The following is a 26,272-nucleotide window of genomic DNA, read 5'->3' as shown; positions in this document are numbered from 1 at the left end:
GCCCTGGTCATCAGCTATCTCCCTTTATCCAATGCTGCATTGCTTCATCCAAGCCATTCGAACAATGCTCTTTGACCTTACAGGACATACAATAAACCAGGCCATTCGCTACCCTGGCAGACCTCCCATGTGTTTATCATTATCTCTACACTCTAACGGTCACTCCCAGACTCCCCCAGCATTTCCCAAACATCCAAATTACCCGGGAGGGCACTGTTACGGCCTACCGTGCGAGGTTATCGCTCCATATTACAAACCTGAGCTACTCTGATTCTGTGAAGCACCTAGAGGCCCTGATCCAAGCCCACAGGCCCAATACTTATCCAGCATGGTGGAAAGGGAGCGTATACCGGACCCTACTATGCCGTCCCCGGTAAATTGTCCGGTACCTATTGGATCGGACTATGCCGCGCCAGCTTATCCAGGCCGGCCAGATCTGTTTGACGACATCGAATGGGGACCGTTTCCTTCCGAGGAAGATATAAAAAAGGCGTATAAAGTGTGGTCGATACCGAACAGCACTCTAAAAGCATCCCACCCCTTGACCAACGTTCCGGCTGCCTGTCTAGTACGGAATGTATACGAGAGCATCTTGGCTTCTCCAAATTTACCTATTCTCCAAGAAAATTGGGCTTTCATCCCGCCCAGAGACGCCGAACGAACCGATGGTTGGACTTACAACGAGATTTTTGGCACTGAGCCAGAAGTACAAGAGGACTCACCGGATGATAGTACCTCGAGCATACTCGTACAAGGACACAACCCTCTTACCGACACAAGATACTGGACGAAAGCGAAACTCCAACCAGAACTACGTTCACGAGGAATCGATGCAAATGGCGTCGTTGCTGTCCTACGGCAGAGGCTGTACGACGACGAACGGCAGAGGTCAGAAGCCCGCGGCCTTCATAAAAGCGAGGGCGAAGATAAAGGCAGCTTTTTACCTGTCCAGCCTTTACCAGAATGGGGCCTTAAGCGAGAATCCGATCATTTTTTGGTGAAGATTACTACAAAAAGCCGGTTATCGGCTCTGGATATGTACACCTGGTCAATATCCCTTAGCCCATACAACCCTACGTTCTGGACCAGTCGTGCATACCTATATTATCAGATGGGCCATTTTGACCTAGCCATCGGGGATGCATATCGTGCTCAGCTTTTATGCGAGAAACTTGTCAATCCGTTGAACCGTCATGCTCAGCCTGGCTTCTATATTCGTATATGGGACGCAATCGAACGACATATACTGCAAACCCCTTCCAATGGACGTCAATTTTCCCCAGAAGTCATCCTATTACGGAAAGGGAATGGAGTAAACAGCTTCATTCCCTTAGTACGAAAGGCCGTCCATCATATTATTGTCCTTAGCTTGTTGGCAATGCAGTGCTGGGAGGATTACTCTGCTACCGAGCCGTACCTGACGACGAGACTTATAATGGCTGACCGTGATAAGATTGCAATGACCAAACGCCAGGGGAAATTAGCGCAATTCATCCAAAGTGCAGGAAAAGAAAAGAGACGCAATTCTCGCGAATATTTCTTCGAGCGCCATTATGGCTTCATCACATGCCGTCAGTATCCGTATGATACTTACGATGCTGCCACGGCACTGGAAAAGATTGCGGATAAATTGAACGAGGACATGATGAAAAAGTCACAGGCCATGGTCTATCGCCCTGCAAAGATCCAGGTAGACATAGATGGCTTCAACTTGTCAGTATATGCGTATGAAGACATACGCAAGGGGGCGGTTATTTATGTGGACGAGCCATCAATCAGGGGTCATCTTCAACCATTGTTTAAGCCCTTAAAACATTATTGTGAAAACTGCATGCGCCAACTTAACACAAATGGATCCCTATCGCCGTCCCCTACTGGGAAAATGGCAGTACAGGATTCAAGCTGTACTTGCTCCAGTTCCACCCATGCTCCTTTGTATTGGTGCAGCGCAGATACCCACTCATCTGAATCCACGGGTGGCCGTCGGAGGATAAGCGCCGAAACTGACGATGGCAGAAGAGGGAACCCCTCGAAGAGACAAAAGACAAGCGATGTCCGTGTCGTAAAACAGGAACTTTCGTGCCTAGATATTGCGAAATCTTTGTATCATAACCGTGCCTGTGGGAAGAATTGGAACTGGCTACACAACGCAATGCGACCGAACTATTGGAACTCTGAATTTGTACCACGGGAGCTGGGATCACTATCTCATTCAAACGAAAAGCATGGTACTATATTGAGCTTGTTGCTCCGAGAAGTGTTTGATATCACTCTTCTCCGGCGCAAGACCGATAACAAGCCGAATTTGCTGGCTCATGAGATTGACGAGCTGATGCCAACTCTCTTGTGGCCTGCCACAGGCAAGAACCTACCTTTCTCGTTTGCGGCGAATATACAGGTTCCTTTTGACATCCTGTCGTGCCTGGGAGTGAATATCTTCCGCGATCTTTCATTCGACACTTGGGTAATCCAACTAGTCCTTCGGAAGTTGTTGATGTCTGCTATCCCATGGCACGCTCTAGACGAGGGAAGGTCTGAGGACATTCCTGAATCTCAGCTGGAGATCATCAAACGTACAAGGGAAATTTCTAAGCTTACTCCACAGGAGTCCGACTTAATTATACCAACATTCCCCAACCTTTACGTCTTTCCTGCAGTCTCAGTGTTCAAACATGCGTGCCCCCCTTATCATAACGTGGATTGGAATTGGGATACGGAAATTCCCAACCGCCTTATTTTACACGCCAACAGGTTTATAAGGCACGGCGAAGAGCTAGTCATACGTTACACCAAAGCCCCCTTACCAAAAAATACAGCTGTTCGACTTTTTGGTACAATATGTAATTGTCCTGGTTGTGGCGAAGAGCATTCGAGATCTCCGGAGACACCTGATTATTTCGGGTTTGGAACCAGCGATGAGTCCCAGCCAGAAAGCTCTCCGGATCCAGAGCCGCCAGCTCCTCTCCAAGGGCCTAGTACATCTCGATGGAGGTCACCAGAACCAAATCAGGATACAACATCTGGGGACAATGACACATCACCTGAATTAAGGGGGAGAAGGAACGGTGGTAACCTAGATGGAGGCGCGGATACCGACAATCAAGAACAGGACGAACTCGAGGATTATAAGAGTAGCTCCCAGGAAGAATCAGCTCTGCAGTCAAATGTGAATACCTACCAGGGGCGCACTCCCTTTGACTACAACCAGGCTCGTGAGAGCCAGCTGAGAAATCAAACTTCTGATGATGACTATCAACTGGCAGCACAACTCGTTCTTGAAACCATACCAGACAACCCTCAGCCAGAGTCTAGAGAAGGCCAGCACAGTCAGCTACGGGAGGAATCCCATAAATCATTCAGTTCTACAGCAGCTCGGAATTCCATGCCACCCCCACCTCAAGGTTTGGATCCTAGGCCCAGCCTCCTGAACCCAAGCCACGCAGGGTCCTCACAAGCCCCATCACGCCGTCGTGGCGGGGCCACAGTGAGGCACAAGGGGGTTATCATGTCTTCTTATGAGTACAATCAACTTATCGAGAGAGAGAAGCAACAAGCTGAGCAGGGACGTAATCAACAAAAGGACAGGGCCGGAGACAATTCGTAGTAAGCATGCTAACTAGTCATTTGGTGCACGTAAACTTTATAGTGATGAGTATTTTTCTTTGGATGTTCTATCTTATTGGATTTATATGCTTCGAATAGTTATACTGTATTTCCAAGTATCTCGTATTTTCTTCCTAGGTCCACATCCATATACATAACTGAGATGTACTAAATCTAGAGTAAATAAATTGAGAGTAAATTGAGAGTTAGTTTCAGTTGTGAGCGGAGATGAACCCCAGTTTGTCTCAAATTTACCTTTAGCCAGTTTAAGGAAATGGTCGATCGACTATGTCTAGAATAGATAACCCTGAGACGACCGAGCTAGTCTTGCGGTGTGTGTCATTGTCTGCTGAAATTATCAGACGTCGCCAAACCCATAAGAGCTGGGCTGCGGTTAAGCAGTTGACTCAATGACTAATGTCGAGCGAACGGCTTGTAGACTGTGCCACAGTAGTATAATCATTTAAAAATAACATCTGGAGGATTTAGCGCGTGAGAACCACTCAGTAACTCGGACGGTGCCTCCGTGCGGCCATGCTTCATTTGTGAAACGTCACTGCCGCTATTATTATCCCACACCATCCATCTCAAAAATAATGCTTATTCGGCTGTTGGTGGGTAATTTGATCCGGTAATTTGCATGCACTCCCGGTGCCCCGCGAGTGATGCCGAGTGCGAACGCTGGGAATAAATGTGGCCGGAGGGTTGCAGGTTGACAAAAGCGCACATTGAAGCTCTAATTGGGCGCTCAGACTGGTTACTGTGGCAAATCTAAAATCTCCCTGGCTTGGTTACAGATGTGCCTGCAGTCATCCCGGTGAGGGACAAAAAGGCAGGAGTCTCCCAAGTGTTGTTTATAGCTTGGGTAGGACGCGGATCAGCCGGGATGGCCGCTTACTACGGCAAAGGAAACCCCAAACAGAGAGAGTATCCCTAGGCCAGCCTATCGGACCTGTAGATCTGATATGTCTCAGCAAGGGTATCAAAGATCACGAAACGATCAGCCGGTGCCCGTTCGAACATGTGATTCAAAACTTTCTTAAATGAGCGAGCAGCCATGTGGATGCATAGGAACAGCCTCGCAGAGAGACTCGAGCTCGAGAAGATGGCGTTACTGGGCGAAGGGTTGAAGCCAGGTGGCAGCATGGGATAGCATAGCGTGCGGCACAGCAACACAACACAGCCTCATCGCGAGGGACAGCGGCCAATTAGAGGTCAAAAGTGCACTGTGTCAGAGCATCCTAAGGCATGGTTTGCATCATTTGGCGCATCTCTGCATCGCAATCCCCGAGATTATCGGACGAGGCGCCGTCGCTACCGTCGTGTAAGTGTTGATGTTGATGTTGATGTTTTGACGTTGCGGCTCTAAAGTTTGACACGAAAGAAGGTTTGTGTTTAGTCATCGTCTTTTCTTTTTTCTTTTCTTTTCCGTATCTTCCCAACTTCAGCTTTTCTTGAAGACGACCTTGCAGCCTACGCCGTAACTGACTCCAACCCCGACTGCAGAGGAAAGGGACAGGGCGCAGTCCATACTCTGCTCGTCGTGCCTTTTCGACGCCTCGTCCTCGGCCAGCTTGCCTGTCCTCTTCTTTGGCTCCCAGTTGGTGAGGCAGCGAGTCGCGGTTCTAGAGATATGTACGCCGTCTTGCTTCGGTGCCTTCACGACTTAGATGCTCTGCCTCCTGCAAGTGATGATGGGAAATAGTATCAAAAATATGGCCATTCAAACCGCTTATACCAAGGAAATATACGCCGGGATGGTTGCTGCCTCGCGGTGGGCCCTGAAAACCCTTTGGATGTACATAGAGTGGGGGGACAAGTGCAGGAGATGCCTTTGATATCAATCAGCATACCAACTTGTAGCATCCTTGAAATGTTGCAATGTTCGAGAACATCCCCGGATTATCTGAGAATCGGATGCTTGATATGTTCCCAGCAAGAATGTTACCAGGCAGTTACTATCTTACTCCAACACGGAGGGCCCCCATCTTTGTGATTCCATTGGATGGCGACTCCATGCTACTTGCTTGCTCGTCCCTGCAATACATCGTATATCCCCCGTGAGAATTGTCCCTAGGATTGCTTTAAAATAGTCGAATATGCACGTCCTGCATTTAGACCTGCAAGCTGTGCCGTAATCCGGGACCTTTTTACCACCCTAGTCGTCTCTGCCTGGCGAGGAACCCGGAAGAAACCCGGCCATAATGCCGTTTCAACTGGCACACTAGTTATGCAAAACTCAACTATCCCAGGATTCCTACTGTTTGGTACAATGGGAGTATCTATCAAGATGGTCCTAGCTTCCCACCCGTTTGGATGATCTATTCTTCCCCTTTTTTTAACCTCCGACATATGAGAATACATGATAACCTCCTCGCGTTCCTCCCAAGCGTAAGCGCCGCTAGACTTACCCAGCAACCGGCCGTGATTTGGCCGCTGAACAGCACTCCAGATTTGTTATTCCTTGCTCGAGTGATCTCCGGCTTCACATTCGCTCAAGCTGCGGAGCTTTCATACGCCCCCCTACCACTCCGGCCTACGGCGGCCTTCGTAGATCTCGCCTTGATATATGATTCTTTCCCTAGTGGAGTTCAAGGTACAAAAGGAACACGATTATTCCAAAATAATCCGGAGGAGAAATCTCAGTTTCAGCTTCACTTCTCATCCTCCTCAGCTTCCAGCCCCTTTCAATACTCTTACTAGATCAATTAATTTGGGTCAATTACTTCTGCACCTTTTCCTCCTCTTATAGCCTGACATCCTTGACCGTCCACCGCCCCTCACATGTCGGCTCCCACTAAGGAACTCGGAAACCTATCACTTGGAAGTGACATGTCCTCTACTCGTTTAGGGTCCCAGAATCAGAGGCAAAAGCCTCCATACACCACCGAAGACTCCTCTAATAGTGAATCGGAGGAAGAGTCGTCAAGTAGTGAATCGGAGGAGGAGGAGGAGGAGGACGACGACGACGACGACTCCCCACTATCATCTGCGGTGACCTTCCCTGGTAAATCGTCCATTGTCTATGATCTTCAAATGTTATCTCGAGGCGCAAAGGCAAAAGCCCGGCATGGGCTTAGTGGAGAGTTCTCGGTTGATAAATGCAGGCCAATCTATGGCGGAGGATATGACTTCGACATCATTGACCATGGTCGCGTCTATGTTGGGGAAGGGCCGATTACTTGCTCATGCCTGGACTTCCAGGGAAGCCGCATTGCCTGTCGACATATTTACGTTAGTTGGTCCTGCTACACTCCTTATCATAGCCTGCATGCTCCTGCAACTAACATGGAAACCGTTTTCTCACAGTGGCTTGTCGATCAACTTCATCGACGGGTCCTGACAACCAAACCCTCTGGGGCGCTCAAGCTATCTCCAAACGGAGAATGTGACACGCTGGACCCCATGCTGGAACTCATTGGAGATCGCATGGAAAATATTTGCCAGAAAGTGAAATGGTCATACATCCCTACTCCAGGCACTCCTCCTGATACACAATGTAGCTCGATATCTATGTCACGCCCTGAAAAGGCCAGGGATCTTCTTTCAGCCTTCAGTGCAGATACTTTGCCGGATGAATTTCGCCCTGAGCTTGTGGAAACTATTCGACAGCCTCGTACCCCCGAGCAGTGTGTCGTACAAGGTGACTTTGAAGCGACAATGTTTCGTCTTGCTGTGCATGACGAAAATGTTTACGCCAGTCTCCGCAAGGTGATGCCTTCCGGTGCCCGTGCTGCCATATTTTTTGACAAAGTCCAACGACGGGTACGCTCACTACTTACTGATTTCAATCGGTACCGGCTCAAAGGAACACCAAGGCAGTCGGACCATACGGCCCTGGAGGTCGACATCGTTGCCGACGAAATGCGAGATCACCTACGATTAATCCAGAAAAATATAATTTCCCGGAGTCCCCATGGCTTCAAAGGCGCAGCGGAGACTCTTCTCTACCTCCTCCGTGCAGTCTGCCAGTTCAACTTTGATGCCTTCGAAGCAAGCACATGGGAGCGTCCTTCTGAAGCAGATGAAACGGCTGAGGACCGAAACTTATACCTCCAACTTATCTATAATCCGCTCGATGGCGATGATTTCTTTGTTCTCTCATGCCTGGAGCAGTTACCAGAGGACGTCCTGCAAAATATCACCCCCCAACTGGATAATATATTCAGCGACATGCAAGTGAACGCCGCACCGGTGCCTTATCTTAGAAAACTTCATAGTATAATAGCTGGTGACCTTCCAGCAAAAGCTGCTGTGGGTGCTACTCTGACATCGAGTGCCAGCGGTCAAAAGCGCCCTTCAACCGCCGCATCCGGCAGTGGCCGAAAGAGGACGAAGTGAAGAAACGGCAGATTATCTGTGATTCTTTGCCCCGGAGCGTGTACCTAATTAGTGGCTGGCTGGACCATGTCTTACATTTTTTTCTCTACTCCCGACTTATTGTTTCATTATCTATTATGCAAAATACCCCTGGTGGATAATATGTTAATTTAGGCTTATTACCCTATATCAATATGAATAAACCCATCACTCGCTTACGATTGAAACGGCTTTCCACCTGTAAAACATCGTTATCCAGTTACCATGAAGAACCATCAGGATAAGTCTATAATGACTCTTCCCTGGACCTCGCCCCGACCAAGCCGCTCGAAGACTTCCGCAAGTTTATCCATTTTCTCAACGCATGTATGGGACTTGACAATACCCCTTGCCGCAAAGTCCATAGCTTCAGCAACATCCCTTTTGTTCCCTACAACAGAGCCAACGATATTAAGAGAACGAGAAACCAGGAGCGCCGGAGAACAAGAAGCGATCGGATCTCTGTTGTGAGTTGGGATTCCAACGCAGACTAATGTGCCGTTTGGACGCAGCATGCGTAATGCTTGTGCATATGCAGCATTGGATCCAGTGCACACGATGACTGCGTGAGCGCCGAACCCCCCTGTCAGGGACTTGACCTTTTCGACGATCTCTTCTGTTCCCTTGTCATCTGGTGAGAATTGAGTAATGTCGATGAAGTGCTCTGCGCCCGACTCTCGCACAGTACCCTCTTTGCTGTGATGGTCGATGCCAATGACCCGATGACCAAGGCCACGGCTGGAAAATTGTGTGGCTATATGGCCCAATCCACCACCAGCACCAGATATGACCACCCATTGACCTGGTTGGGCTTTGGAGCGTTTGAGTGCAGCGTAAACTGTCAAGCCGGCACAGAGCATGGGGGCAGCCTGTTCAGAGGACAGGCCATCTGGAATAGGGGTAACATAGTGAGCAGGTCCAAGGATGTACTGCTGGAACGTGCCGGGGTGATAGTATCCAGACAACTTTTTGTTGGCACAGCATCCATCTATACCATCAAGGCAGAATGCTATCTTCTGTTAACCAGTTGTTCACTGTGTGCATTCCCTGTTCGAGGGGTATCAGGTGTTATACATACGGCATCGACCACAAGCATAAGCAATCCATTTGATGCCAACGCGATCACCGATCTTGAGGCCGGACATCTCTGCCCCGGAGCCGAGCTTAACAATCTTTCCAACACCCTCGTGGCCTCCTATTTGGCCTGCTTTGGTTGGGTGAGGGAGGCCAGGCCACTATCCAGACTGAATCAGATAAACATGTCAAGTAAATGGAAGCTGCAAGGACCTACGCTGTTGGTCATAATACAATAATCAGAGTGACAGACTCCTGAGTGTGTCCTACGTGCGAGAGTCAGTATACCCATACCACTATCGCCCTAATAGATGTAGAAACACGCACAAGTTGACCAGGACTTCATCCGCTCCAGGCTCGGGAACATCTACCATGACCACCTTGGTCGACACAGAGCCAGGCTTGTCGTATACAACGGCTTTCGCCTGAGTAGGGATTTCAGATTTCGTCATGTTTACCTTTACTCGTACGACCTTCAATCAAATGTAGGTATTTATTTCTCAGAGGCGATGGTTGTTAGCTACGGGGTATCAGTATTTGTAGTTTGTGATAAGTTAAAACCAGATGGTAGGTACGTAGGTAGTCTTGCCCTTTAAATGTCGAATATCGGTAACACCACCCCGCGATACGTCAGGAGGGGATCATTGCTCTAGTTACCGGACAGCCGCATGGTTGGTTCTCTGCCTGCATCTGCGCTGGCGATCGCAACCGGTTCTTCTTCGGATGTAGGACTTGGATTGATGCGGAGAAGAGGGAAACACGACGCTGTCCAACCTCGGTTGCATGTCTAGCAAAGAGAGTTCTGCGCTGTACAGCTCGAGTTGATAGATGGGTGTGACTACTCTACTCAACTGTGCTCAAGATGGAGAGATACCGTACGCCTTCTGAGCAGTGAGATACCAGATGTTGTTCTTATCATCATCAGCGAGCCCTCTCTTCTCCAGCAGCAGCTGAACTACCTTCATCCATCTCGTCCAGGTAACGGGGTTTCCGCCTCCACCGACATTACAGACGGGCCAGTCACTCCCAAACATGATCCTTGCGGTGCCAAAGGTGTCGAATACGACGTCTGTCCATGGCTGTATGGCATCTACGGTAAAAGATAGCTGGTCTGTATTGTCTTGTTCCACTTCCACTGCAGGTAGTGGTAGAAGTTCAGAAAAGAGGCCAGAGAGCTTTATGTAGATGAGAGGATGGCGTGAGAGAGACGTGATATGCCTTTTCCACTCAATGAATTCTCGGTGGTTATAAGTTTCAGACGGCGATATGCGTAGATTCGGCTTACATAGATGGTCTATCCATTGCTTAGCAGTCGTATGGGGTAGCTACGTTATACAAAGTAGGAGAAGCTGTAGACTTACTTAGTATCAACTTCACCTGGCTGCTGCCCTGTTGATATAGCCTCTCTGACAACTCTACCGTTTCTTCAAGCTGATGAAGTCCGCCACTCCTTGCATCAACTCCGAGATCGAATGTCAGTCCTCGTTGCCCAAGCCATCGTAGCCCCTGGATGAAGCCATCTTCCAGCATGATGCCCCTTGGTTTGTCTTGAAGCAGGTATCTAACTCCCTTGACCTTTCCCCATGCATCTTTTCCATTGTTATTCACTTTCTCTTGTACCTTGGCCATATACATCTCTAGTCCGTCTGGTCCTAGAGGAACAGGCGCCCAAGGGATAATGGCCAGACATGGCACCTTGTCTGTCGGGACATGCCTGTCTCCTTCGAGCGGAATTCCACAGGCAATGTGTGAGATGAATGATACCTCCTCAAGAACATGCGTCCAGCCATGAGGTGCAAGGGATGATATTCGGTCCGTTTCAATGTATACGAAGCCCTTAAAGTGGTAACCGACTGGTAAAGGTGATATTGCTGCATCACGGTACTCCTGGACCGAATGCTGAGAGCCCAGTGGATTAGAGGGCGAATGCCATGCTAGAGTATCCAACTGCGAGGAAGTCCATAGATGCACATGGGAGTCAATAATTGGAGTATCCATGCTGAACTCATGCAGTTACTTGTCACCGTGCTGGTTGTTGTTGTGTCGTCAAGTCAATTTGATACATGCGGCTGTCTCTAAGTTAACTCCGTGAGCAACCTTGTGGGCATCACCAACTAGTTAGTTAGTAAACCAGCCCCTGACGGCGGATTCTAACCATTTTACTCAGATGGATTGATAAAGGATGAAAGGAAGAGTAGTTAGTGAGTGTGAATGATTAATATTATTATCTAATTATCTAGTTATCTGACTCGCTTTCATCGCTAAGAATCACTTCACAGTACTTTTGGGCCAGCATCATCAAGGCCAGGGACATAAAGAGCGTAATTGGTCGTCAAGCGTCGGGGACGCGGGAGAGAACCAGTGGTTGGTCCATCCATAATAGTCTATATACTATCGTGTATGTTTTTTCGTATGTTTTCGAATGTTTTTTTTGATTCCGAGCAAAAGGGTTTTGAACGAATATCCTGTCCTGAAGGAGAGGTATAAACTTTGCAAGTGAAAATGACCATATCAGATATTGCTTGATAGACGTACCTTGGTGACCTGGACGGTGTTGGAGTTGAAGTCGCCAGAGAAAGCGCCAGACTGCTCCTGGAGGTGAGTCTTGACGACCTCCTGCTTGGGGAGGTTCCAGACGGCCTGCCACCAGCCGGTAGCCTTGACGGTGTACTTGGTTCCAGCTGGGAGCTCGGCGGTGGAGAGGGTGTTGAGGGCGACCTTGACCTTGACGGAACCGCTGGGCTTGATCTCAACGAGGTCGGAGGCTGGTGGAGGAGTCATGCGGCGGACCTGGATGAAGTCGAGAGGAACAACGGCGCCCTTGGTGTCACGGACCTCGAAGACACCGAGCTGGTCGGCGAGGGAGTCAAGAGGGGTGTTCCAGGTCAAGATGGTAGCGGGATTCTTGGAGTTGGCGTTGCTGACGGTGACTTCGAGCTCGCATGGCTTGTCGGCGCGGCAGACACCATTGACGGCCTTGATAGAGACACCGACGGATGGGCCAGCAATGGGCTGGGCAGCAACCAAGTTGGAGAAGAAGAGGCAGAGGCCAAGTGCAACAAAGGCAAGCTGGACGGCGCGGGAGAGGACAGACATCTTGATGAAGCTGGTGGTGCTTTTCTTGCTGGAAGATAGAAGTGTCGAGGAAGTTGTGCTTGGGGCTTTTTGACTGAGGCTTTGCTGGCTTTGGGAGTGCTGATTGTTCTGTCTGGATAAATCTCGTCTTGACAGGCGATTCTGACCTCCTTTATATATCTCGAGCGTCGTGCAGTCGCTTCAGTCGCTCAACCAGCGGATGAATCCGTCCTCGACCTTCCGCTGCAACGACAACGAGCGAGCAGGGGTATTCTCTTTCTTGGTGGCCCGCAGACGCGGGATTTCCCTGTGCATCCGCCATGTCTGCGTTCTGGTTCTGGACGCTGTTGATCCTGTCACGACAGAGGAGATGCTCGCTGATGCAATTCACTGGTTGTCTGTCAGCCACCGCTTGGCCCAATATTCAGCACCATTAAGGCTTGTCATATAGTTAATTGAATGCACTATTTACACACTAGGGCCAGTAAGGATAATAATAGCTTTCCCATCCCTGTCCATATCCACCTCCCCCCCGGCCTGCATATTTCCGGTCTCACCGTTTACATCTAGATTAAGTATGCTGCTCCATTCCTCCACCAGGACCCGGCCAGTGGAAAAGTTTCCATAAAAGCTCAACCGCAAAATCAATCGTCGGGTAATTTTCGTGAAAAAGCTCTTCCTGGTCAGTCCCGGCTATCACAACATCGAACAGCTAGCTACCTATTTTAGTCGGACTCCGGAGCCGAGACCCGCTACTGCCAGCGCAGAAAATGCTAGAAGCTCGAAATAATTTCATTAACCAGGCACTTCCATGGAGAAGCAAGAAGTACGGAGTAGAGGGTACGGAGTAGAGGAGGGGTCGAATTCTGCTCATATCGAAAGACCAGCCGTGGATTCTCTGGCCAGGCCGTGGCATGGCTTCTGCTAAACGAAGACGAGCCGCTTGAATGCTTGCAAGACAAATCATAGGCACCATGCAAGCGTAACTTGATTGCCCAGACATGGAATATTCGCTAAGATGTCAGGGAAAAATTACTTGCAGCATGCTGTAACTATGCACCGACAGGGTCTTGAGCGTGAATATTCCGGCGGAGGATTACGGAACGTCATCTATGACCTGATCTCATCCTAGCACAAATTCCAGTATCGACCAGAAATCTCTGCCGTCGCATACTTCACTTTGTTAAGTTTTCTTCTATTCCTTGCTCGGGTAATTCTGACTTGTGTCTTGCTGGTTTTTTTTTCTCTGGCTAGAATCAACTCTAGACCTACAAGCCGTCCCGTACCTAGGCAAGCCCTCCGTATATTGTTTATTTGCGATTCCAATATAGCCATATTAGCGAGGGCAAGGAAGACAGACACCCAGCCGGGCTTCTTGGCTGTCTTACAGGTGCCGATACGCCCTCCAATCTCAAGTCGTATCTTCACCATGGTGAGAAATATAGCGGCAATGGCGAAATAAGCATGGTATAAATTCCACCATTGAGCTGAAGTGGGTACATATCAGAAGTGTCCTGGAAGGAATAAGCATTAAATTCCGACAGATCCCTGAGGGCCTCAGAACAGTCAGTGGTCCGTGAGGAAGAGTCAGAGACAGTTTAACGGCCATATATCATCGAAATGTCGGGTAATAGCGGTTGGCTGCTGTTCAGAAGTGCGCTAATACTGCAATATAGGTTTGCTTTTCGCAGTCCATTGGCCGTGCTTTAGACAAGCTAGATTAGCTGTCGATTAGCGACCTCGCCGCTGCATGAGACAGACGCCCTAGCTTCGAGGCAAAACGTTTGTCTCAACCGCTCTGCTCAAGTGAATTGGGACTCCTAGTGAGCTCATGCTTGGAAGTCAACGAGATGGAGACCAGCAATGTCACTTCTTTTGATTTCCAAGATTCCCCAGTCATTTCGGTTCAAGGCAGAACAAGGCGACGTGGTGGCCTTGCAAAAAGGACTGAAATGCACCATGATATCATCTTGCCGACATTTTTTGGATTTCCGAGGACTCATTACCCGTCGTAGGAGTCGCCAGATTCCCAATCCAGCATTTGTTTACTCCGTACATATGGCGGGCCTGGTTCGGGAGTTCAGGCGAATATGTCCGGCCCATACGGGATTGTGTCTTTGATCCTCTTTCTCCAATTTTATGGCGTTCTCTCTTCGGCTGGCCAGTCCATATCCGGCACTTCTTTGGCAGTGGAAGAGCAATACTTGCAGGCGTGCTATAACGTAGGGTAGGCTATATGAGCGCGAAAAAATCACAAGGAAAAAGATTTCCGAAGTCAAAATAAACAAGGTTAAGCGGTTGGTCCGGCCGCTAGTGATTATTTAGGCCTAGTGTCCCCACTTTGCGGAAAGGAAACTTCACTAGCGTCTTTTGAAAAGTCTATTATATAATATAGCATTAAGTAAGGAAGTGCTTATTAAGCGAAATTTTGTTGAGGCCTAAAAGTTTGTTGTGTTTTTATTTTCAGGCTGCAAAACTTCACGATCAAGACGGACAAGGGACTTGTTTGCAGAGTTGGTGAGACCTCGAGGCGAGATGAGTGCTCCCCTCGACCTAGCAAGACACTTTTCACAGGCGTTTCCGCGGATGGGACCTTCGATTCTCTTCCGGTGAGGCATTTCTTTCATTCCGCTGAAGAAAAGATGACCCATGTTCTCGAAGCTTTCGTTCCTTGCCAGGAATACAGCAGCCTGCATCTCGGATAATCCAGAGCCGGCATAATTATGCCGTGCAAAATGGCGAAGTGGTACGAGAAACACCCGAGTGTTTATTTGTCCGTGATAATTTTCGAGGTGCTTCTTCGGTCGTAGGATCCGATGGAATTCCACATAGCTTGAGAGCCAATACTTCAGTGCATTCGACGTGCTGTAGAGCCCAGAAAATTGTCCCGTCAGACACTTGCAGCTGCCGAGTAGCTTGCATGAAAAAACGCTGAATTAAGCCATGGACACATGCAAATTCCCCCGCCACTCTATGGTTATACTTCTTGCCGGCCTGAACGCCCCATTTGCCGTGTCTTGGGAAACCGCTGAGCGCCTAACACTGGACAATCCTAATACCATTGACTCACAGCCATAGAATGCCTGGTCCTGTGATAAGCGTTTTAGTGAAAAAGCCTAGTTCTATCATGCTATTAGGTGCTTTTGGTATCGATATAACAATTTTATTTATACCATGGATCGCTGTGAAAATCTGTCCGAGCTTTTTTTACCAAGGCATCACCCACGGAATAGCTTCCGTATCCCTGGTGTTAAGCCGAACTTCCGTCCCACAGCCATCCTGGATGAACTGCAGTGTCATACTCTGCTGCCAGTTGAAGTCATCGAAGGATCGCGTCGGCTCTTCGGCCTTGGGATATCCGGGTGGTTTCTCCTTTGCCGGAATTCTCCCGGCGCGGTATTACCTATGCTGGAAAGGTCCAAGGAACCAGTTTTTTGACATAACATCAGAATTCTGACCGACACTTCAACGACAAAGAGTAGGGAGTTTCGCGCGACCAAGCATCTAAGAAATGCTTTAAAACCAACAAAGTCCGTTTGTGTCACCTGTGTGAAACTAATGAATTTCTTAAGCACTGTATGTGTGAGCATCTAGAAAAATGTCCCCCCAAGCAACCTGTAAGGTTAGGGAACGCCTTCTAGTTAGATTCAATACGACAAATGTTGCCATCACACCTATGTACCAGTTGCTGGAACATATTAAATTGAGAAATATTTCTCCAATTACCCTTAAGGACCTTCGAGAATGATGTTAGGTTCATATTATATTCCGGATGTACGCCGCTTCGCGTCCCATACAAAATGACAGGGGACTCATGCAAGCAAGAGTGTCTGGTATACAGCCACAACTTTACATATTAGGTAATATGCATATTTTGTAGGGCAGTGAAGCTTACTCACTTGACGGAATAGCATACAGATACTCCGTACCACGGAAGCCATCTTTATAAAGTCCGAAGTCCGTCCTTCGATACTCTTAACAAGCAATGGACAACAACGTTCTCACTTAATCAGAAGCTCTTTTTTCGATGTCTACACCTCAGGCTAAAGGGCTAACCACTAGGTAATTGGCCTGTAGCACTCTACTGACGGCTCTTTCTCTCATTTAGATACCAGCAGTTCGGTACCACAATCACAGGAGATCTTTGATCCTGGCTCTGCCGGCGAGGTAGGCGCAGATAAGTTTTATCGGCAGTTATATTGTTGTGGCTCTATCAACCTCAAGCGTTTACGTAGCTCGAAAGCTCCAATCCGGTGTAGCAAGCAGTTTCCAATAAAATCATTTCAACTCCATACTCCTTGGGAGGTATCATCTCAAAAAAACGATGCTCACAAGAGACAAATGCTCATTCATCTTGTGCGCCAAACTTTAGCTTTGCCGCGATTCATCCTTTCCAAACCGTTTAGGTGCCCTTTGTGAAACAAAGCGAATGCAAGACCTGAATCAACTGATGGATGCACCAGCCGTTGAAGGACGCAGCCATCACGCATTCCATCTATCTGCGGAGTAAAGAGATCGTTCCCATCCAAATTGTGGCAGGAATCAGGCCCGGGGTACGCTCTCCGTGTCAATCGATCAGGATGGGATCCACCGTTCCACGTTTCATTGGTGGATGATGGCCATTTGGCTATACGAAAACTCCATATATACAGGGGTTAACACAGGTTCAGCCTTATAATTGGGCGAGATGTCTTATAAGAGCCGCTGAAGCCGTGAACTCTCTGATACCTACTTACGCAATCAGTTCCTGCTGGGGCGAAGCATTGCTCCTTCACAAGATGTCGTCGAGATGGCTGCTGTGCAGTTGATTCTCTCAAGGGAGACAGAACATAAGTTGATGAGACGCGAAGCCTGATACTGATGGAAACTACCATTCTTTGTTCAATTGACTAGATACACTGCGTCGCGATGAAACACTCACTGCGGCCAAGTCGATGGCAGAGCCTGACATGTCTTGCTCTTTTCAGCATCCTTGCCATTTATACGTCAGGCTATTATCTCACGGCCATTGCACGCCATGGCCAGACAGGTTTCAACCATGGGATAGAGTCATATCGGCAACGGGGCATGAAACCAGCCGGTCCTGTTGTTCCGGGCGTGGTACAGCCTGATAAGAATTATACTCGTACCCTTGTTATAGCGAGTCTCCAGAAGGAAAATACAACTTGGGTCGACGAACTACAACGGGAAGACCCTAAGCTGCAAACGGCTGTTTATGTTGTGAATAATTCCAGTGCGCCTCTCACTGTGATGAAAAACAAGGGGCATGAAGTGATGGTTTATCTGTCGTACATCATTGACCAATACTATACACTCACGGATGTCTCTATTTTCATGCATGCTCATTTGACGACATGGCATAATAATGATTTATTGGATTCGGACTCTGCCAAGATGGTCAAACGCCTTCGAAGTGAAAAAATTATTCGAGACGGTTATATGAACCTTCGTTGCCATTCAGAACCAGGTTGCCCCGACCATATCCACCCAATTGCCGGAGGTGACGATCTATCAAGCATTCCGGAAGCGGCTGTTATAGGAAAATCCTGGCTCGAGCTGTTCCCCGGTACCCAATTGCCTGAGGTGCTCTCCCAACCATGCTGCGCCCAATTCGCAGTCAGTGCCGACCGCATCCGACGGATACCTCGGGAAACTTATATATATTATCGAGACTGGATTCTCGAAACTTCGTTGTCTGATAGCTTATCAGGGCGAGTGTGGGAATATCTCTGGCAGTACGTCTTTGCAGGTGTCGAAACATTGTGCCCGGAGGACCATATCTGTTACTGCGAAGGATACGGGATATGCTTCAAAGGGAAAGTCGAGTTTGAATACTTTTATGAAATGCAGTCGTTGGGACGCGATATTCAAAAGCAACTTAATGCGCTGAAGATGGAGAACGGAACAGTGATCAAGGGATTCGAAAAGAAAGCCGAGGCTATGCAGGCGAAAATAAACAAATTAGTGGCTGAGATTGAGGCGATGAGATCGAGGGTTCTTGGGGAATGAAACGGCTTTTTGCACCACCCTGGGTATAAATGTTGGCGTTGGATATGTTTGGATTTTCATGCTTGTTATGGTTATGTTGGTTTATGCTTAATTGGTTATCGGCTGGTCCCGAGTCTTATCCAGGCCCTTTACATCATTCACACATTCCTATTTGTCAGATTATGGCTCTATATAGCTCTCTCTTCATAGATACAAAGTAATCGGTGATAATAAGACTTGGTTGGAAAGACCTATCACCCATGATATCTGGCATCGCAGTCGCTTGAAAGCACCATTGAGCACAGCTCTAAGCGTCTCCTCATGGAGGCTTTAGATTCCACAAATAAGCTGGCAATCCTTATGCATGCGCTTATAATACCAATTAAGCCATTCGGTTGTATCCGACAAACAAATTTCTATTCCGTCTCGGGGATAGATATGCCGAGCAGGCTACTTAACAACCGAATCGATCAATAGCCAACCTGCGGTTTAATATACGAGGATTGTTTCACAGAGTGCCTTCCCTGTGCTATGGTACTTCAAAATGAAGCTAGATAGATAATAATTCGGCAGTCTGCCCTTTGTGGTACGTACTCGTTAAGTGCTGAGCAGCCTCAAATTAACTGAGCAAGAAGATACAAAAAATCATGCTTCACTAGTGAGACTATATACCAAATCACACAAAATTGGTTAGTTATTGGAGATTCACAAACATCCCTCCATCAACTAGAAGCTGGGCACCGGTCTAAATTCCGAGTCAGTCTGGCGTATACTATACATATGAGAAAGGCGGTTGAACTCACCACATAGCCGCTCAGCTGCTCGCAGGCTAGGAATACTGCCGGGCCAGCTAGATCCTTGGGCACACCCAGACGGCCAAGAGGGACTCTACCTTCCATGTACGCTCTCTTCCCGTCATCTTTCAAGTCCTCTTCATTTAATCCAGTCCGTATTGTTCCGGGCAGCAAGGCGTTGCATCTGATGCCGTATTTCCCAAGAGATACGGCGGAAGATTGCATTAAAGACAATATCCCGGCTTTAGTAGGGGTATAATGAGCTTGAAGGCCACCGCCAACAAGAGCAGAGATGGATGAAACTCCTATTATTGACCCTCCTGGCGGAGACTGGGATAGTGCCATTTGCCGAGCAGCTGCTTGGGTGACGTAGAATGCACCGCTCAGGTTGACGGACGCAGTTCTGTCAAAGAGCGCAGGCGATATTCTATATACATACATTAGACTGTTATTCGACCACTTGTCGGAGAGATGTTGCAGGTAGCTAGTCAGTTATACATACTCTAGGAATTCTTTGAATTCGCATATTCCGGCATTACTGACAAATATATCCAACCGGCCAAACGCAGATACTGTTTCTCTGATGAAATCGGTCCCCGTCTCCGGCAAGGAAACATCTCCTGCCACAGTGATGAGCCTTTGATCTACTGAGACCTTGTCACCCTCAGAAGCAAGAATATCCGCGATCTCTTGCTTCAGCGCTAATATCAGTTCCTGCTCATTGTCCAGCCCGAGATGGTTAACAGCCACATAGGCTCCCTGTCTGATATACTCAACAGCAATGGCCTATGTCAGCAAAACGAATGCATGTCTGCCCCCATGGAGAGGGTGAAGAACATGCGTGGAATCATCTCTGGTTAGTATTATGATCCTGTGCAGACAGAGGAGGTCTACCATACACGTCCTATGCCTGTCAATCCTCCCGTTATCGCGGCCACTTTTGTGCCCAATAACCTTGGAGAAGCCATCTTGATGATGGTGATGCAACTGGCAGCTTATTCAAGAGTTAAGACAGGCGCGTCAACTCGTGCTAAATAATATAAAAAGTGGATGAAAAGGCGATCATCAACTGAAGGCTGAAATACGAGCAGTTACGCTTTCTTGACTTTCGTGGCAGGGATAAACATGCGATTCCACACGTTTCTCCATCTTTTCTCGAGCACTTCGCTACCGATCCTCATGGCTGAGGTTGAATGGCCGGGTTATGACTAGTTATGAGCTTCCATAGACCGGCTGGGAACGATGAATTTCCATCTTCGGCTTTCGCTGATATGTATGGCTACGCAATATAAATTGCGCGGGACAGCCTGTTGAAGCGGGAGATTCTTCATCTCACCCAATACCGTATATTGAAACAGCCTTCAATATGTTATACCCGCGGCCCTTTACGGTTTCCTGTCTTCTGTGGCTTTCCTTGTCATATGCATTCAATCACCTGGCAGCAGCTGCCGCTCCATCTGTCTCGAGCCCAGGATGCGTACCTAGTGGAGCACTGCTGCCTCGTCCAACAGACCTGGGCCAGTCACAGTACATCAAGGATGCTACCAAGAGCCTTTCTCAATCTCTGGATGATGCAGTCTCAGGGAAAATAAAAGCTGGCTGGGATGTTGCCAATACGTCGTTCTCAGTTGCGCTCGTCTCGCCCAACGGCGGCGACCCAAGGACCGGCATTCTCTGGGAATACCATCATCTTGGGGAGAAGAACGTCAACGGCACCAAGCATCTTGATGGTGACTCGCAATATCTGATTGGGTCAGTGTCGAAAGTGTTCTCTGACTTGCTCCTCTTGAAGTCGAACGTGGACCTGCATGACCCCGTCGCCAAATACCTATCGCAGCTCAAAAATGAATCTTCTCCAATTGATTGGGGCAATATCTCCCTTCTCTCTCTTTCAGAACATCTATCTGGGACTCCGGCTAATACCAGTACGTCACTTTACTGAATATTTGTGTAGAATATTTCTGACAGTGATTAGTCGGTGCGCTTCAATTCTACTTTCTGCAACCCCTATATCTAGCACTAGGATTTCCGCCTTTGAATGGGAATGATTATCCGTCATGTGGAATTGCGGACTTGAATAAAGGCTGTACTCCTGAAGGTTTGGATATGCAGCCACCTTATTGCTCCGTATGCTAAGAATAATCCAGAACTTCTGAATGGGCTTGCCTACTCCCACCCGGTTGCGGAGCCTTACGAACGGCCCATTTACTCCCAACTGTCGTTCACTCTATTTTGCCTGGCACTTGCCAATAATACCGGCAAAGATTATGCGCAGATGCTAAATGAGCAAGTCATTAGCCCACTCGGTTTGAGAAATACTGGTGTTTCTCCAGGAGATGATGAGCGTGCAGTTATCCCTAATATTGAACAACAGGGATGGGGTGCCGAATATGGGTATAATGCTCCGTATGTCTCCCTATCTCTTTTTTTTGTTTATAAACTAATAACAGATTAAAAAAGTGGAGGCGGTCTATATTCCTCATCGAACGACCTATCTATCCTTGTCACCAGAATCCTTGATTATTCAATCCTCCAAAGTCCCCAGAAGACTAAGAAATGGCTCCAGCCGAGATCCGCTACCGCTTCGCTTAATACTCTCGTCGGCCAGCCCTGGGAAATTTTACGAACCTCCAATATGACTCCTAAGTATCCACATACAATTGATATCTATGGAAAAAGCGGCGGTGCACCAGGTTACATTTCTCAAGTAAATGTCATTGACCAATATGGAATTGGAGTTGTCCTTTCAACTGCGGGGCCATTGGATTCTAAGGCTCCTTATATCATCACTGAGGCCATACTCAGTGCTGTTCTTCCTGCTGCTGAAGATGAGGCTCGCAAACAGGCAGAAAAATTCGTCGGTGAATATACTAATCATAAGAGCAACAACGCAGAGTCTGCAGACTATGCACTTATCACACTTAAAACATCTATTGATAACGGCACAGGTATCAGATTGGACTCTCTTACACGCAATAACTCCGATATCCTTGAAGGTATACGCAAGATCTGGTCTACCAGCCTTGCTATAGTGGGTCAGCTCTCTCCGGAGATGAGAGTATATCCCACTGGCATCGAGAAAACTGTTACCACCGACAATAGGAGCCTCCTTGAGCAGGATTGGAGAATTAATTTTGACTTATTACCAAATGTTAATGAGAAAGCATCCGACCTTCCTGGATTAGGGAGACTCGAGCCCCTTTGTACATCATGGCAGACCGTGGACTGGCTGTATTATGCCGGCGTACCAATGGACAGAGTTGTATTCACCATTGATATGGAGACTGGCAAGGTTGTTGGTGTGGATATCCCGTTCCTTCGAAGCGGACTTATTGAGAAGTCCAAGTGATATGTGCTAGGTTGTAGCAATTCACAGTTGATGGCATTGCCTAAAATTTAACATCAAGTTATTGTTTGTTCTTTGGAATATTCCGTAAAGAAAGCATGCATAAATTAATCTTGTCTTGTTAATACCTTTAATACCTTGTTTAAATTAAAGCAAATAGAATAAAATAATGCACCTATGACAACTTCTGAGAAAGAAGGGGTAGCTGAGCCGGAACCATGTCTGTCGAGTGCAAGCGATGAAATCTCAGGTGTTCTATATTTATATATATATGTGTGTAGTAGCTGAGAAAAAGAAAAAAGCAACATTCAACCACACTCTTCATTGGAGCATCATATTAGTGTTGTCGTACGGTGCCATTTGTCATTGGGACAGTTCTTTCGCTACCATGCTTTCGATTTTCCTGAGAAGCAACGCCACCATGTCGAAGCGATTCCTGCGGGTTAGGAGCCAGGATATAACGTGCTGGAATGAGCCTTGCATAAGGGTTCAACTTGAGCCCGAAGCCAGGCTCATCCAGTGCACTGACATCAAGATAGCCTTTGGAGGGAATCGGTTCATTTAAGAAGAGATCGCCAAATACAGGCTGCACTGTCTTTCCATCAGGTGAGTTGGCCAGGTATTCCTGGAAGGGAGAATTCGGCTGAGATACGACGAAATGGTAAGAATAAGGACCAGACGCATGTGGCACGACTGGGATATCATAAGCAGCCGCCATTGCTGATATTTTCAGCAATTCGGTCATTCCTCCCACCCACATAACATCTGGCTGGACAATGTCAAGATTTCGGGATTCGATAAGCTTTCGAAAGCCATACCTGGAATACTCGTGCTCACCAGTTGTGAACTTGACAGTTGGATGGGCCCGTTTAAGTAGGGCTTGACCGTCAACATCATCGGGAGATAAGCATTCTTCCCACCAGTCAATATTGATACTTGCTGCCTCGCAAGCTTTGACAAGCTCGATTGTGTATGGAACATTCAGAGACATGTAACAGTCAACCCTGAGCGGGAAGTTTGGTCCGACTTTCTCGCGTTGCCGCCGTAGATATTCCACGTTCTTACTTAGACCACTTGCGCCTTCATCAGGGCCATATGGTAGCGCCACTTTGGCACCGGAAAAGCCCATTGACTTTGAGTAGCCTGGCTCTGGGCCAGTGCAGTAGAAGTCTAGGCGGGAACGAGTTGCACCACCGATAAGTTTGTAGACTGGTTCATTGCGGATCTTTCCAAGCAGGTCCCAAATAGCCAGATCTATGGCTGATATGGCAGCAACAGTGAGGCCTTTGCGTCCATAAAACATGGATGCCCGGTACATCTTTTCAAAAAGGTTATTTGTATCTCTTGGGTCTTGGATATGTTTGTCAGATGCGGGACTGTCCGTGTATAACAGTTATGGGGAGCGAGTAATCCTTACCTGCACCGATTAGGAACCTTTCGAAATGCTGTGCCACTAGCCAGCAGGCTGGAGGGCCTCCAAACCCGGTTGCAAACCCCTTAGTGCCATCCGTTGCTTCTATTTCAACGCAAAAGGACCCAAGAACATTTATCCCCCAGCTAGTCCGAGAGCCTCGATATTGCTCCCATCGAGACATCGGAGTTGCAATGGGAGAATCAATGAGCCAATGTCCACCTTTGACCTAAAGCAGAAGTGTTATCATTATGAGCTATAAATGCTAGCCGAAAAGGGTCCGTAACATACATTGTGATAATCGCCTCCAGAGCCAACACCATCAATAACAAAGGTGTTAACTGTCTTGATAATAGGAAATACGGCAGCCATAGTGGTGTTGGTACGGCCTAAATGAACAGAATTGGGACTCTATGAATTTGGGAAACACTAAACTGGTAGCGACCCTTGGATGTTGGAATTTCAGGGCGTGTTATATAGCTCCCCAATACTTGGTCACATTCCAGGTGTGGATCGTGTATCGGCATGAGCTCGCGCTATTCCCCGAGAAAGCTCATGAGAAAGGGAAGTTTGCCCTTGGTGGGTAAAGGTAAATGGCGCAATGACTAGGTATACCCTGATGATTGCCATATCAACCAAAGCGTAGAATTGGACAGACGTGGCCATGGCTTTAGCGAACTTTGGGGGTAAGAGCAGCAGTTGTAGCGACGGTTTAGCCGCCTCGGAAGCTTAAGCATATGAACGTGTTGTCCTTGGTGGCTCCATTCTCCACATGGCCCAGAGTTTCTCGGGTGGCAATACACCGAGGAAACATTGCACCGAGGAGGGCCGTTCACCCGCCCGAGGAGAGTTTCTCCAGATTCTTGCGGAGGTGGAAGAGGATTGGCACGAAGTCCGGGGGAAAACCATATGTATCCAGGGCGTTCGAGCTCACAAAAGTGACATATCATGCATAATGCTTCCCGCTAGTTTATGCAGCACATCAAGGTTGTTTTCCGTCCGGTTCGGCGGAACCCGCCTTCCAACACCACGTTATTGAGACCTTAATTGACCCTCTAATAACAATAGTCAGGCTGCCTCGATGGCGCTGGAGAAATGCAGCCGTATCACCATGTCGTCAACACGCTCGTGATGTGGATGCCAAGTCCTGTTGAATGAATGATCGGGTATCATGCATAGATCCTTGAGAAAGAAGAAATATGAGCTCGATATAGATTGGAATCAATCCTTCAGGTGCTGGGAGTAAGCCATCTTTTCACCACCGCAAGGTTGAAAATGAGCCCAACCAGCAAGTCGCCAAAAACATGGCGCTATCCACGAGGTCATCCTGGTAGCGGGCGCTCCCTCGACAGCTCACATCCGGATAATTCAGGGTCCTGGAGTATTTTTAGACCGCAATACTCCGTAGACAACGGGTGAAGATAGAGGCGAGATGTTGATTTCCTCTCATGTTGAAGACTTGAGGTTGAAGAAAAGTTGAGTCCCCTTTTTAGTTATAGATTATGTAAGCTTCCCTAAACGGTAACTTTTCTTCCTCAACCTCAACTCTTCAACCTCGACGTAAACAACACGATTGAACAGCGAGATATGGCCAGTATTTGCCTGTTATTCAGCCTTGTTTGCCATAGTGGGTGGGAATAAACTCGGCGCGTGGGTCCGGCACGCAAGAGCCTTTGGCCTCACGAGGTCCGAGCTATGCCAAAAGTCGAGCTATCGCTTGTTTTCCTGCCAGCTGGGGACGACTTGATAACCAGTCAATTCGGCTGCATGGGCTCAAGGGGGACAGCCATAAGGATCTCAGCAGAGTCAGCACCAATTGGTTGGGTCCTGGGCCATAAAGCTGCTCACAGTAATCCACAAGCGAATTTGCAAAAGCCACGCGAAAGACCAGCGCGATACGGGACCGCAAATGATAGTGACAACAAGATAAAAGGGATAGCTCACAGCACTCCGGGTATAATTGACGCGAGCAACGAGCCAACGAAGTTGACCGGCAGAGGAAGGAGGTTGGCGTGTCCGAACAGCTCCCTACCATGACGGACACCTTCTCATGCGCATGCGGCCAAGGATAAGCCATGAAGAGCCTGACGAGCGTGGCCTTTTCACCCTAGATCCTGGGTGCTGATAAATAAAAAATAAAGTAGCCCAAGCCCACGCCCGCGACATTCTCAACGTGCATAGAAAAAAAAATAAATGGGGCAGCGGAAGATTCGCTAATACTTCCCGTGAACGATACATCTGCTCCGAAATCTCCTGAGACATATGCGCCATCATATTATCGCAGTCCAGCGTAACATTCAGCTTCCCAAAATATCCCCGATGGATTATATACGGAGTAACTACTATGAAGGCGTCAAATTCAAACAATTATCATTGTCTAATCGGTTTATTTTGACATTCTGCATGGAAATGCGAAAAATTCGACTTTTATTCTCAATCGAAAGCTGTTCTTGAGAGTAATTAACTAGTTAGTGATTCTGATGTTGCTTGAATAGTCAACATTTTTTGAGCCTTTGTCGAAGTTCTCTGTTATCTAGGTGTGCAACCAAGAGGGTGGGCATGTGCGCCGGGGATCACGACGTGCTCTCGGGTGGGATCAGCCACCACGCCTCTGGAAACTGC

At 48.0% G+C, this 26,272-nt stretch overlaps 11 protein-coding genes across 11 annotated transcripts; 5 read left to right on the top strand and 6 right to left on the bottom strand.

Annotated features, from left to right (window-relative positions):
• Positions 1 to 328: 328 nt before the first annotated feature.
• On the top strand, positions 329 to 3,604 carry MGYG_04833 (SAP domain-containing protein; the record flags this gene model as incomplete). Its single annotated transcript, XM_003172197.1, has 1 exon — positions 329 to 3,604. One exon carries the CDS (start codon positions 329 to 331, stop codon positions 3,602 to 3,604), a length of 3,276 nt encoding a protein of 1,091 aa, XP_003172245.1.
• A 1,247-nt stretch (positions 3,605 to 4,851) lies between these two features.
• Positions 4,852 to 5,308, top strand: MGYG_04832 (hypothetical protein; the record flags this gene model as incomplete). The annotated part of the gene is made up of 2 exons (XM_003172196.1): positions 4,852 to 4,927; positions 5,052 to 5,308. 2 exons carry the CDS (start codon positions 4,852 to 4,854, stop codon positions 5,306 to 5,308), a joined length of 333 nt encoding a protein of 110 aa, XP_003172244.1.
• A 1,079-nt stretch (positions 5,309 to 6,387) lies between these two features.
• Positions 6,388 to 7,944, top strand: MGYG_04831 (hypothetical protein; the record flags this gene model as incomplete). The annotated part of the gene is made up of 2 exons (XM_003172195.1): positions 6,388 to 6,837; positions 6,913 to 7,944. The coding sequence occupies 2 exons, from the start codon at positions 6,388 to 6,390 to the stop codon at positions 7,942 to 7,944; spliced, it is 1,482 nt and encodes a 493-aa protein (XP_003172243.1).
• A 254-nt stretch (positions 7,945 to 8,198) lies between these two features.
• On the bottom strand, positions 8,199 to 9,488 carry MGYG_04830 (alcohol dehydrogenase 2; the record flags this gene model as incomplete). The annotated part of the gene is made up of 4 exons (XM_003172194.1): positions 8,199 to 8,971; positions 9,041 to 9,197; positions 9,254 to 9,302; positions 9,364 to 9,488. 4 exons carry the CDS (start codon positions 9,486 to 9,488, stop codon positions 8,199 to 8,201), a joined length of 1,104 nt encoding a protein of 367 aa, XP_003172242.1.
• A 405-nt stretch (positions 9,489 to 9,893) lies between these two features.
• MGYG_04829 (amidohydrolase) lies at positions 9,894 to 11,034 on the bottom strand (the record flags this gene model as incomplete). Its single annotated transcript, XM_003172193.1, has 2 exons — positions 9,894 to 10,330; positions 10,398 to 11,034. 2 exons carry the CDS (start codon positions 11,032 to 11,034, stop codon positions 9,894 to 9,896), a joined length of 1,074 nt encoding a protein of 357 aa, XP_003172241.1.
• A 513-nt stretch (positions 11,035 to 11,547) lies between these two features.
• On the bottom strand, positions 11,548 to 12,132 carry MGYG_04828 (hypothetical protein; the record flags this gene model as incomplete). The annotated part of the gene is made up of 1 exon (XM_003172192.1): positions 11,548 to 12,132. The coding sequence occupies one exon, from the start codon at positions 12,130 to 12,132 to the stop codon at positions 11,548 to 11,550; it is 585 nt and encodes a 194-aa protein (XP_003172240.1).
• Positions 12,133 to 14,549: 2,417 nt separating this feature from the next.
• On the bottom strand, positions 14,550 to 15,389 carry MGYG_09066 (hypothetical protein; the record flags this gene model as incomplete). The annotated part of the gene is made up of 3 exons (XM_003172191.1): positions 14,550 to 14,976; positions 15,182 to 15,200; positions 15,338 to 15,389. The coding sequence occupies 3 exons, from the start codon at positions 15,387 to 15,389 to the stop codon at positions 14,550 to 14,552; spliced, it is 498 nt and encodes a 165-aa protein (XP_003172239.1).
• A 1,630-nt stretch (positions 15,390 to 17,019) lies between these two features.
• MGYG_04827 (hypothetical protein) lies at positions 17,020 to 18,120 on the top strand (the record flags this gene model as incomplete). Its single annotated transcript, XM_003172190.1, has 1 exon — positions 17,020 to 18,120. One exon carries the CDS (start codon positions 17,020 to 17,022, stop codon positions 18,118 to 18,120), a length of 1,101 nt encoding a protein of 366 aa, XP_003172238.1.
• A 673-nt stretch (positions 18,121 to 18,793) lies between these two features.
• Positions 18,794 to 19,861, bottom strand: MGYG_04826 (3-oxoacyl-[acyl-carrier-protein] reductase; the record flags this gene model as incomplete). Its single annotated transcript, XM_003172189.1, has 4 exons — positions 18,794 to 18,844; positions 18,903 to 19,320; positions 19,396 to 19,679; positions 19,793 to 19,861. 4 exons carry the CDS (start codon positions 19,859 to 19,861, stop codon positions 18,794 to 18,796), a joined length of 822 nt encoding a protein of 273 aa, XP_003172237.1.
• Positions 19,862 to 20,259: 398 nt separating this feature from the next.
• MGYG_04825 (beta-lactamase) lies at positions 20,260 to 22,242 on the top strand (the record flags this gene model as incomplete). Its single annotated transcript, XM_003172188.1, has 4 exons — positions 20,260 to 20,818; positions 20,869 to 20,991; positions 21,041 to 21,299; positions 21,354 to 22,242. 4 exons carry the CDS (start codon positions 20,260 to 20,262, stop codon positions 22,240 to 22,242), a joined length of 1,830 nt encoding a protein of 609 aa, XP_003172236.1.
• Positions 22,243 to 22,576: 334 nt separating this feature from the next.
• On the bottom strand, positions 22,577 to 24,022 carry MGYG_04824 (galactonate dehydratase; the record flags this gene model as incomplete). Its single annotated transcript, XM_003172187.1, has 3 exons — positions 22,577 to 23,589; positions 23,657 to 23,879; positions 23,942 to 24,022. 3 exons carry the CDS (start codon positions 24,020 to 24,022, stop codon positions 22,577 to 22,579), a joined length of 1,317 nt encoding a protein of 438 aa, XP_003172235.1.
• Between the last annotated feature and the right edge of the window lie 2,250 nt (positions 24,023 to 26,272).

The sequence above is a fragment of the Nannizzia gypsea genome, genomic scaffold (genome assembly GCF_000150975.2).
Source record: "Nannizzia gypsea CBS 118893 supercont1.4 genomic scaffold, whole genome shotgun sequence".
NCBI classification, from domain to species: domain Eukaryota; kingdom Fungi; phylum Ascomycota; class Eurotiomycetes; order Onygenales; family Arthrodermataceae; genus Nannizzia; species Nannizzia gypsea.
Note: the sequence above shows the minus strand (reverse complement) of the source record. Positions and strands in the feature narration are given on the sequence as shown.